Genomic DNA, 12791 nt, shown 5'->3' on the forward strand with positions numbered 1-12791 from the left:
CTCTCTCGCTGTCAAATAAATAAAATCTTAAAAAAAAAAAAAAAGAAAAAAATCAGTTTGGCAAAAAGAGTTTCATGGAAAAATAACTGGCTTTCGTTAGAAGTAATAATAGTTAATATTAAAAGAGTAAAGTAAATGTATCAATGGATTCATATCAATAATCAATGGATTATTTTTCTTGTATCTAGACTATTACATAATACTAAATTATTTTCTTCAAATTTTGATGGTAGAGTGCTCGCTTCGGCAGCACATATACAAATTTTGATGGTAGAAAATCTGATTAACATCAACACCATGTTAAATATAAATATATAAACGTACTTAAGTAGATTATTGATTTTTTTGGTGGTGATTATAAAAGAAGCAAGTATGATTACTTTTTACAAAATAATACATAAGAGAACAAAGTTAGTGGTTTTCTAAGCATAATTTTAAGTGTATAAATGTATTTATAGATGTTTATATCTTTTATTAAAAGATAACAGTTTAATTTTAAGCTGTCCTTTTTTATATAGTTGTAATAGTTACAGATCAGTATGGAAATCAGATTCAGGCATTTTCACCAAGTTCTTTATCTGCCTTGGGAATTGCTGGGATTGGACTTGATAGCTCTCATTTGAAAACTACCTTTCAGGTATGGCTTCTTTTCATAGCAGTTGGCTTATACCATTGTTTTACAATTAACAAAATTTGGGAAAAACTAAAATAACTAAAAGAAGTTTGATTTTTGTGTTTACAATGCAAAATCATAAAAGGCATTATAAAGGTTTTGTAATGACAAACTGTGAACATACACAAAAAATAGAATAGCATAAATAATTCCCATGTTCCCATCACTCAGCCTCAATAATCGTCACTTTCACCTTTACTATAATCATTTTGAAGCAAATTCCATACATTATATCATTTAACCATAAATATTTTAATATATATATAGAAGTAGTTTTTCATAATTAGTAAAATTTTGTAGTGCTTACATCCTGCATTAAATAGGATGCTGGGGGAAAAAACTAATTGGGCAGGTTTGTAGCTGTGCAGTTAATTGAGATTAGCTTGAAAAATAAGAACCTCAGTGGAATTATTTCAGTTTAAAAGAAGCAAGCAAATATGATGTATTCTGCTTGGAGAGATCAAAGACAAATTTTGGGGAAATTTTCACTTTCTTTGCCTAGGCTGACATAACTTTAAAATCAGTTTGGACTGATTTCAGTTTGGACTGAACGTTGGACCTTCAAGGAACCTTCCAGGCCAGAGTAGATGAAAGAGGAGGAATTCTAAGGCCAAGTGAAGTTGAATCCATTTAGAGCACTTAATGCTTTTTTAAAACTCTTATTACTTTTAGAGCCTCCATTACAGTTTTTAACTTGACAAAGTAATCACAAGCCTCTTTGTTGCCCTTCCTTACTATAGTTTCTATTCTCACTAGTATGTTCAACACAACTCAGTATATCTTAGGAGTGCTGAATAACTTTTCATGATGTTTTGTTTACTTTACAAAGATAACGTTTAGTGTTTGACTTTCAGGTTCTTCCATTATTTATTTTCACCCTATGTATATCCGAAATCAGAAGATAACTATGTTTTGCTGTTATGCATGAACAATCTCTACTTTATGCATAGACACCCATACTCATTCAGTAATTTCTCCTAAATTGTAACCTGCCTTCCTACATTTGCAGTTTTCCCCATCTGTTAGGTTCCTATCAGCATGTTAACATGCTGTCATATCTTTCATCTTAAAAAACAAATTACCACTTCCCCCTCCCATACCAACCCCAGAGCATCCTTTGGCCCTAGTTCCCCATCCATCTATTGCTCTATTTCTCTTCTTTCTATAGTATATCTCCTTGGAAGAGTTGTACATACTCAGTTCCCGACCCCACATCCTTTTTTGTCATTCTCAGGCAAGCCACTCTCATCATATTTTTTTTTTGCTCTGTTTCACCTGACCAAATACATTGTCAATTTTCCATTCTCATTTCTATCAGCATTTTAAACTATAAATTTAGACTTCCATTTCCTCAGTATGGCCTAAAATATCCTAAAGTATTATACCGAAGCATAATCTCACACCTTTCTCCTCCCATAGCTCATTCTTCAGCCAAGGTGACTTACTTTCTTCCTATTGTCATTTTACAACAGATGTATACTATCTTGACTCACTTTCAAACACTTTCCCCAGTCTCTACAGAAAGAAAATGGAGCCTTTTATTTTAAAACTATTTTTTTAAAAATAGTGGTTTGGCGGGGTGGGGAATAAAAAGTTTTAATATGTCGTCATCATCTTCAAATTATTTCTGCATTTACATAAATGTACTGCTATTCTGAAGTACATTCCTTTGATAATTTCAGCATTAGACCTTAGAGAGTGCCTTTCAGAATTTTATATTTGATTCTGTTTGGACTCATCTATAATTTGTAAATGCATATACAAATTTAATTTTCAAGATTGGAAGTAAAACCGAGATTACTTCCAAGATGACTTAAAGAAAAAATCATGTCTTCAAAAGGGCTGTTGGTGTTTCACTAATAAATGTGGAATTCTAGGTTAGACTTTACATATTTTCAGTTTTCAGTATGTTTTACTAATGAATATTTAATTTGTTTTCCAAATATTGAAAAATTCTTTGCTCATTGGGGTTTGGGTAGAAATTAATTTTAAATTTAAATTAAATTTGCAGTGTCTTTGTACAGAAAATATTCTGCAAACAGTTGTTTGAGAATGTAAAACATGAAATTTTAACTCTGATTTTTAAAATCTGTTGGAATAGATTTGTACTCATAGAAATTTAAGATGACAAAATTATTAAGGGTAATTGTTAAAATGTGAATGGTATAAGTGCTTCTGCCAGTATGGAATTAGTTATTATCATTAGATCACATTGTGGAAATTACAGGCTAGATTCCCATTAATAAGATGTGAACCAGAGATTGAGCGGTAACAAATCAAAGCCCCTGCCTTCTTGGAGATCACCTTATAATGGGAAGAGTGGTAAGAAATGAGTGATAAGAAAAAAAATAAAATGGGGTAATGGAAACAGTGCCATTATATAGGGTGGTCAGAGAAGACCCCTTTGATCATGGTATCCTATATGAGAGACCTAAAGAAAGGCCATGTAGATTGGTAAAGAATCTTGCAAACATCAGGAAAGAACAAGTGCAAAGGGTATTGGGTAAGCACTTGCTTTGCTGTTTGGGTAGTAAAAAGGAGACCATGTAAATAAGAGGGAAATTAGGAAAAAATAAGGTAAAAAGACATAGCCAGAACCTTTTAGAGCTCTCCCTCGCAAAAAAGAAATTCAGTTTCTCTTCTAAAGGAAATGAATTTCATAGTGTACCAGTATTAGTATGTGTGCAAGTTATTTGTCATTGTTCTATGCAGAAGCGTATCTATATGCACATGGGTAAATGACATTTTTTTTTTTCTTTTTGAAAATTAAGCATAATATCCTATCTTTTCTTGATGTACTTTTCTTCACTAGGAAAATACACAAAGTATAAGTGTAAAAGGCATCAAGTTTATTCCAGGCCCTCCTGGAAATAAGGATCTTTGTTTTACTTGGCGTGAATTTTCTGACTTTATTCGAGTGCAGCTAATTTCTGGACCACCAGCAAAACTTCTTCTTATAGACTGGCCAGAATTAAAGGAGGTAAGTAACTCTGCCTTGTTTGAAAGAATTTACTATCATATGGCTTATTACTTTCAGATTATCGGTGGATCAGAATAGATATGTTTTATTGTTGAAGTAATAACAAATAGCAATAGTAATAAAAGGACAAAGTAATATGATTCTTAATAATTCATTATTTAATTCATTACTTGTGTCCTCATTTGTTAAAAAATAGTGTAATAACATCATGATGAGTACTATGTAATGTACGGAACTGTTGAATCACTCTGTTGTATACCTGAAATTAATACAACACTGTATGTTAATTTTACTGAAATGATTGACACCTTAAAAATTTTATTACAGGGGCACCTGGGTGGCTCAGTCCGTTAAGCATCTGCCTTCAGCTCAGATCATGATCCCAGGGTCCTGGGATCGAGCCCCATGTCCGGCTCCCTGCTCAGTGGGGAGCCTGCTTCTCCCCCTCCCTCAGCCACTCCTCCTGCTTATGCACTCTCTTTCTCTCTGTCAAATAAAATCTTTTAAAAAATTATTAAAAATTTATTACAGAAATTTTCAAACACGTGTAAAAGTGAAAATAGCATAATGAACCCCAAGTTTCAGTGGTTACTATTTTTTCCCAATTTTGTTTCATTGTTCTGTCTTACTGTCTTAAATGTTTTCTCTGGAGTTTGAAAAAGCATATTAGATATCAAGTAATTATATGCATAAAAACCTTGGTATGCCTTCCTATGCAGGTAGTTAAATCTTAAATACTGATTTTGCAAATGTCTGTTAAGTATATTGAGTTTTTACTAAATGTTTACAATTCTGATTTTTAAAACGTTTAGATTTTGGTATTCAGTTTTGGTCTAACGGAGCTTTACCTGTTGATATGATAGCTTACGTTATTTTCTAAAGGAGAATGAACTTATATCACCATGGTAATGGATGAAATTATAATGTTAAAGGAGCAGATCCTCTAACAGAAGTTTACGTTACCTGTGCCTTAGTTTGAAATTGCCCTTTTTGATCTGTGAGTTTAAAATAAGATAAACAAGTGCTGACAGTGAGCTTTAAAAAATTTTTTCTGTAATACTGTCTTGACTGAGAAGTTTTACCAAAAAGCCAGTGCATTTATTTTTGTCTGGGAGCGTTTATACTACATAAGTTAATATATTCTTTGTGCCCAGTGATGTTAAAGGATTTGTTGGTTTATTATGTTATGAAATAATTGTTTACTTTTGAGGTGGAAAAAATGTTGGCATGTTCATCTTTTAATATGACTTTGTTGGGGAATGTAAAAAATGATAGCTTAACTCAAATTTCTTAGAAGATTAATTTGTAGATACCATAGAAATCCAGAAGTTGTTAAAACAAACTGATTTCTCATTCTGTTAGAGATATTATTATATGTAGATAAGGCTGTAAAAGTAATAATTGAATATCTAATATTCCTAAAATTTCCTAATTAATTCTTGACTGACCTTCCCCCTAACAGGATCTGAAGTGGAAAAGGGGAACTGATTTAATACCTAACTGATAAATAGAAAAAAATATGTAAATGTTACATTAACATACACATCTATTCTCATTTAATCGTAACATGATGTATTATTATCATTCTTATTTTATAAATGAAGAAACAAATCCTGAAACATTAAATTACATGCAAGTACTAATGTAATGCCCTGGCAGAGGGCAGATTCGTATTTATAAACATTTGATTTTGGATACTCTTTCCACTTTTTCCCAGATAATTTTATAAGAGCTTAGGCTACAGGTTATTTATTAAAGAATATTCTTTAAAAGTAGTTACTTTTTGGTGGGTAGACAGTTAATGTGATTAGAAATAAAGTGCAATGCAATAAACAAAAAAGTACAAGCAAAGTTTGCATTTGGAAACTGTCATCAATTTTTTAAATTCAGGCTTTTAATAAACTTTGGCAGACACAATATAGGCAACTATAGCCCTGTAAACTTTGTGATGGCCAAGCATTTTAACCAAACTAGTCTCAAGGATATTTTTTTTTAAAAATTAAGTCCTATCTGAAACACATTATTAATTTTTTTCCCACTCTTGGCAACTTCCTAACATTTTTTTTTTTTTTTTTAAGATTTTATTTATTTATTTGACAGAGGCACAGCGAGAGAGGGAACACAAGCAGGGGGTTGGGAGAGGGAGAAGCAGGCTTCCCACTGAGCAGGGAGGCCGATGTGGGGCTCGATCCCAGGACCCTGAGATCATGACCTGAGCCGAAGGCAGACGCTTAACGACTGAACCACCCAGGCGCCCCTCCTAACATTATTATTGATAACCAACTACCTCCAGTAAAGTGGGGGTTGGAGGAAGCAGAGGGAACATTATTGATAGGAGAGAGATGATAAATCAGCTTTACGTTATTGCTCATCCATTCTCTCCCATCTTCTTTTCTTTTTTTTTAACTTTTAAAATCTGACACATTAGATTGGAACTTTATCAGGTTACTTGCTAGACAATGTGTTTCCTTTGATATGTTCAGTATTAATAGGTCAACAGGCCAATTCCCAGAATTACACAAGCCTTACATAAAGGAGGGAAAAAGCAAGAGGTGTTTTAAACCAACTAGACAGTGTAGATTATCTGCTACTAGTCTGGTTTAAGAAGCACTAGAAAGCTGTGCATTACTGCTTCATGGAGAGTGGCAGAGAGCTGACAATTGACAGAGGAGCTAAACTATAAACAGCCAATACTGTATCTGAGAACCTCAGATAAGCTTTTACTTCCATCGAAGTTATTCTGATATATAACTTTTAGGAATGTGTTAGAAGCTAGTAATGTCAAATGCTTTCCCCCCCTTTATTATATTGTTAATAATTTCTATAAGAAGATGATCACTTGTAACAATATAATTGACTTTCAAAAGTTTATTTTAATTGATGAAAGGAGCCATTTTTGGGATGCCTGGGTGGCTCAGTCGGTTAAGTGTCTACCTTCGGCTCAGGTCATGATCCCAGGGTCCTGGGATCGAGTCCCGCATCGGGCTCCCTGCTCAGCGGGAAGCCTGCTTCTCCCTCTGCCTGCTGCTCCCCCTGCTTGTGCTCTCTCTCTCTCGCTCTAATAAATAAATAAAACCTTAAAAAAAAAAGCCATTTTTTTACTAGAACAGAGATAAATTAAGTAATCATTTAGTAAGTATACAAGTAGTAATTACATTGTTAGGCATGTTTGTTTTAGTGCTTCTTAAAATATTTTTATCTATTTTAGTCCATTCCAGTGATTAATGGAAGAGAACTACAGAATCCTCTCATTGTTCAACTTTGTGATCAGTGGGATAATCCAGCACCTGTATCACAGGTTAAGATAAGTCTCATGAAAGCTAACAATTTAAAGGTAAGTTTTAAATGTCCTTTACATAATTTTCATCTACTTAAAATTTTGAGTTTCATTGTCATGGTAATGTTAGAAGTCATATTTTTAAAAATATAGTCTATTTTTCATAATTATTTTGAGGAAGTAAAGTTTGTATCTTGCAAGCAGTGTAACAAGGTTCAACAAGTTACAATTATGATTGAGTGGTTTTTATACAATACTAATAATATTTGGATTTCAGGTTAGGATGAATAGATAACACCAAGAAGGTGAGTAAAGGCAAATATAATGACCTGCAGTGTGGGTTAAGGAACAGGTATTATTTGGGAAACTTACAAGCTAAGGGTAATCAAAAAGAGTCCTGTGAGTACCTGTCCTCTGCATACCTTATGGAGAGCTACCAGGGCGGCCTGGGCATAGCCATTAGACTTATACTGAGTTGTATTCTAGGGTATGGGGAAAGCATGAATATGGCCTTATCACATTTGGGGGCAAACAGTGCTTGATACCAAGAAGTCCAAGATTAGGTACTACCTGTTTACAGGAGCACTGGGATAGCCAGCTGTTTAGGTTCTGGTGGGGACTTTGGGTGCCTTGTACAGAGTTGGAGGGCCTTCCTGTGAGGGGAAATGGGGGAAGCTGCCCACTGCAAAGTTGTATTTTGACACAGTTCCTCCTGTTGAAGGAAATTAATTTGTCCCAGTCAGGTTGTTACCAGGTAACACAGAATTCCTAGGGTTATATTCAGCTAGGCTTAAATATCCCTGTACAAACATTTTATAATTTTAGTGGATGAAAATAGTTGATATTTTGTAAATACACAGTTCTCTTAAAATTAATCTGTTCAATAAGAATTCTAACAGGGATTTCCAGGACCTGACAAGTTGATCTTACATGTCATATGGGAGATTAAAGTGCCAAGAATGGCTTGTGATCCACATGGGCTTGTTTTCGTAGTAAAGTAATCAGGGTCAAAGGTATTAAAGCCTGTTAAAAAAGACTATGATATTGCTTGCTATACAACCTGAAATAGAAGCCTTGCTTCTCTGGCTTAGTAACAAGAATTTATGACCCAGATGGAAGAAATACTTTGAAAAAGATGGGTTGAGAGATAGTGGATCAGAGGGTAAATGGGACAGGTACAAATACAGGATTTTATTCTGTCATTTTGATTACTCCTCATTTTTGCCTATTGCTTTGTTTGCAAGTACCGTAATTACCTAATTTTTAGGCTCTATTAAGCAGAAATGGGAATTAGGGCTTAGGAAAGAGTCTGATACTCTGCTACAACAGTTTACAAATTCACTTTTGTTCTTATTGTTTGCTTCTAGAAGAGTTAAACTGATTATTTTCTACCACAAATATTATTCTAGTTTCTAGAGAAGTATTTGTAGAAGACTGAGATTCTTCTAACCAATGATTAGTACCACTGATTCTTAGTCATTTGAAAGTGAGCTTAGTTATCTCTAAGAGGGTCATACTGCAACAGAGATATAAGGAGCACATCTGAGTAAACTTAAAGAGAAAGATGAAATAATAATGGATGTGGTATTACGATGCCTTGACTTAAATATATATTTATGTTTATTTCACCTGTGCCATTCCCCACAATCCCCAGTTTTAGAATATACCTTCAATGTTTGTATAAGCAAACTTCACTTGAAATATCAGTGTTATTGAAACAGTGAATATTGAATTCTGCAACTTAATAACTGAAATACACTAAATTATAGTTTAATTGATGAAGATGAGTGATGATTGTCCTTTGGGTTATGTAATTACATATCACATTATTTCTACTAGTTCAGATTAGGAAATTAAAGATTTTAGAAGTGTGTGCAAATATTTTTAAAATAGTAATGGAAGAAAACGTTATAATAGAGGAAAAGAATTTGATCTCTAGAATTTTCTAATTAACTGTTTTGTTTTGTTTTTAGCTCACTCCTTCAAACCAACAGCATAAAACAGATGAAAGGGGCAGGGCTAATTTGGGAGTGTTCAGTGTTTATGCCCCTAGGTAAGAACCAAAAATTTGATAGTTATTAGTATTATAGAGATTGATTTTTCTTATTCCTTGCTGCAGTTAAGAGTAATAATTAGCCTTCTATTTAGTGTTAGAAGATGTAACTAGCCAGGAGTAGAGATGTTTTTTAAATGAGCTAAGCTTTGTATAAACTGTCTCAGAATTTTTAAGTTATAAGAATGTAATTTGAACCCTTTGTCTCTTTTTTCCCCCCTTGTTAGAGGAGAACATATGATGCAGGTTAGAGCCATCTATAACAAGAATATCATAGAAGGACCTATAATTAAGTTAATGATTCTTCCAGACCCTGAAAAACCTATTCGTCTCAATGTTAAATATGACAAAGATGCTTCCTTTTTAGCAGGGGGTATTTTCACTGGTGAGTAAGTCACAAATTTCAAATAAATTTGTAATGATAATTTTATTTTTACATGAATGGAATAAATTATTTATCCTAGATGCTTAGCATGATAGAAAAGCAAACCTGCAATAGTCTTTTTAAATGGCAAAGAAAGTACATTTGGCTTAGCTTTGTCTTCTTTCATCTCTGTGTCCCTACATTCCCTTAATGGTCAAGAATGAACTGAAAGTTTCTTCATAAACTGAGAGCCTGTTGTAATTGAGTTTGTGATTGTTCATTCACTGGATTGTGAAGTTCTGAAAAAGAAACATGAACTGCTAAATGGCAAGAACTATATGGGCTCTACTAAATAGGTTGTAATGTCATCTTCAACCAAATAGAACCAGGATTGCTTAACTTAATTGGGATGAAAATACATCACATCAGAATTTATGATTGAAGATATTTCAGAACAAAAAAAGTTTCCTAAATACCTGCTATGTCCAGGCACTATATTGGGCTCTTCGTTCCAATAATATATATGACAGTTTCCATTGAGTTCTGTCTCATGCAGGAGACACTTAAGTAAGCAAATAATTTCAGTGGAATGCGGCAGGTGCCAAATCAATAGGAAATGGTATTTATTACAGGTAATTTTCTTGAAGACCTCTGTTTTCCTAAATGGATGCATTCCTTTATGTAGTTATAAGCAATAGAAACAAGCAGACCAAAAAATTTAGATTAGAAAATCATTTTTAGTAAGTTACATATATACATAGCCTTTATACTCATAATTTTAAATCTGTTTTGGAAGATAAGACCTATTTCCTGTGATTAAAAAATTATATCCATCATATGGATGCCAAATGAATGATAAACATAAGGGAAATACTATATGTAATAATAATTTAGCTACTGTATGCTATTGAAAATCAAGAGAAAATAAACACTGTATTCTCGGAATACATAAAGCATAAGGATTTATGACCAGTTGCCTTAACTCTAGGTTGCTGAGTATCCACAGTCTAACCTTTTGGTCTTGCCTAGTAGAACTTTTAGCATTGCAGACTGTGAAAATAAGACAAGGGACTAATAATAGCAAAGATGTATGTGTTAGATTTCTGGAGGAGATTTAGCACTAAAGAGAGTTGTCTGTCATGATTAGTACGTTTTTATAGACAGATTATTGGGGAATGCTGATTACTGAATGGTTTTGTTTTCTTCAGAATCTCATTATTAATATTTAAACAAGATGTACATTTCAAGACCTAGAATTATTTAACCAAATCTATTAAGTGAACTAGAAAATAATTTTTTAATATTCACCATGACAGATTTTATGATTACTGTTATTTCTGAAGATGACAGTATCATTAAAAATATTAATCCAGCACGTATTTCCATGAAAATGTGGCAGCTGTCTAACAGTGGGAACCGACCACCAGCAAATGTGAGTTCTGGAAAGCATTGTAGAAGTTAAAAGCAACTCTTACATTTAACTTAAAATTAAATGTAACTTAATGTAAAAATGCACTGTGTATATGCTGGAGAACTAGACATTAGCCCACTTCATCACTTGAGATTTTAAAAATAGAATATATCTCAATATTAAGTGTTGATGCCTTTGAAAAAGAGTAGCCGATATTGTGATATTTCTTAAACTTTTAAGATATTTTACACTTTAAAATTATCTAAAGGACAGTGGCACAGGGCAAAAAGCTGTTGAATACCACTAAGAGATACTATAGAAAATGAGATAGTGAAGAGATATGATTGATATACTTACAGGATAGAGAAGTGAGGGTAGAGTGGTGAGAACATTTTGAGGGTCTAAAGCAGCACAGTCCAATAGAAATATAATACAAGTTACACATAATATTTATATTTTTCTAGTAGCTACATTAAAAATGTAAAAAGAAGTAAAATTAATTTTAATTTAACATCAAATTACCATTTCAGCATGTATTCAGTATTTAAAATTTATTAAATAAATTAAATAAACACATAAAAGAACGTAAAATCTCATTTTTGAGATTTTATGTTACCAGTTCTTCGAAATTTCCTGTGTATTTTATGCTTGTACCACGTCTCTTTTTAACCAGATATATTTCAAGTGCCCAGTAGCCACATGGAGCTATTCACTACCATGCTGGACAGTGTAGATCTAAAATAAATCCAAATTGGAAACTAAAACATATCAGAGTGTCTTAATTTAACAATGCCTTTCAGGATTTATGATTCATTTTAATTATGTGTTTAGGAAACCAGCTTCCTAAATTTATACTGTCTCATCAGGCTGCTATTACCTTAAAACTATGTCGCCACCATTGAGATCTATTGTGTGCCCTTTAATAATGGTATGTCTTCATGACTAATCACACTGTTGAATCTTAAAATGTATTGTAAAGGTATATACATATAAGTGTATATGTATGTATTTGTAAATCCAGATGTGATCTGTATTTGCATTTGGTGAAGGTAATATAAGGTTTCATCCTGAATATACTATGTTAAATGTGATTTCTCCCTCCCCACCTTCTCCCCTACTTCCCTTTCTAGGCAGAAACATTTAGTTGTAATAAAATAAAAGATAATGACAAGGAAGATGGCTGCTTCTACTTCAGGTATTTCCCAAATCATTTGATATTTTTATGCATAATTTGTTACAAAGTGATTTCAGCCTTGATGGTGTTTGTCTCCTCAACTTGGGGAAAGTAATTTATGACTGAAAAGAAAATATTCATATCTCTTAATTTTTCTCAGGAAGTATTTTGAGAAAATGTGTATTTTATTTGTAAGCTTTATAAAATGGTTTGGGGAAAGACTGTTGTGATAATTATATTAGCTTTCAAAACTAGGAAAGCCATCCGAAAATAATTACATTATGTTGTCAGAGCACTTTATAATTATGTTGTTATATAGGAGATTTCTGTAGTTCAAAACTTAAATGTTATGAAGTAAAACAGATTGAACTAGTTTTTTTATGGTTTTTAACTATGTTACTTTGATTTGAATTCACTTGAATTGTTGCTTCTGCATTCTGGACCTCTACTTTGAAATATGAAAATTGGCTTTGAATAAACTATGTCCAATTTTTCTTTCATTTATTTTTAAATGAGAAATGTCCTTTTAACTTTTAGACTAAGTTTTGTTTCTTCAAATATATTAGTCTCTTAAATCATGTAGAAAACAAAAAGTGCAGTTATAAACATTGTTACAATAATACTAGCACTTATGATTGCCTGTGTATTAACCTTTATTGAGATCTTTGTTTCTCCATGTGGTTTCAAGTTATTGTCTGTTCTTTCATCTTATTTTGTAGTATTTCCTTGAACATTTCTTACAGGCCAGGTCTAGTGGTAATGAGTTCCCTTAGCTTTTGTTTATCTGAAAATGTCTTAATTTCCCTCTCACTTTTGAAGGACAGTTTTGCTGGCTATAGGATTCTTGGCTGAGGGTATA

At 32.7% G+C, this 12791-nt stretch overlaps 1 protein-coding gene across 4 annotated transcripts in view; it reads left to right on the forward strand.

Moving 5' to 3' along the window:
• The window catches only part of SMCHD1 (structural maintenance of chromosomes flexible hinge domain containing 1), a 145009-nt gene that overhangs the window by 76607 nt on the left and 55611 nt on the right, over positions 1-12791 (forward strand). For all 4 annotated transcript variants that reach the window (XM_032421494.1, XM_032421492.1, XM_032421495.1 and 1 more), the window contains 7 exons: positions 519-637; positions 3486-3653; positions 6862-6987; positions 8904-8983; positions 9211-9368; positions 10664-10779; positions 11889-11953. In XM_032421494.1, the coding sequence (XP_032277385.1) occupies positions 519-637; positions 3486-3653; positions 6862-6987; positions 8904-8983; positions 9211-9368; positions 10664-10779; positions 11889-11953 (832 nt within the window). The remainder of the gene's footprint in view (positions 1-518; positions 638-3485; positions 3654-6861; positions 6988-8903; positions 8984-9210; positions 9369-10663; positions 10780-11888; positions 11954-12791) is intronic.

Source organism: Phoca vitulina, unplaced genomic scaffold, assembly GCF_004348235.1.
Source record: "Phoca vitulina isolate PV1807 unplaced genomic scaffold, GSC_HSeal_1.0 scaffold24, whole genome shotgun sequence".
NCBI lineage: Eukaryota > Metazoa > Chordata > Mammalia > Carnivora > Phocidae > Phoca > Phoca vitulina.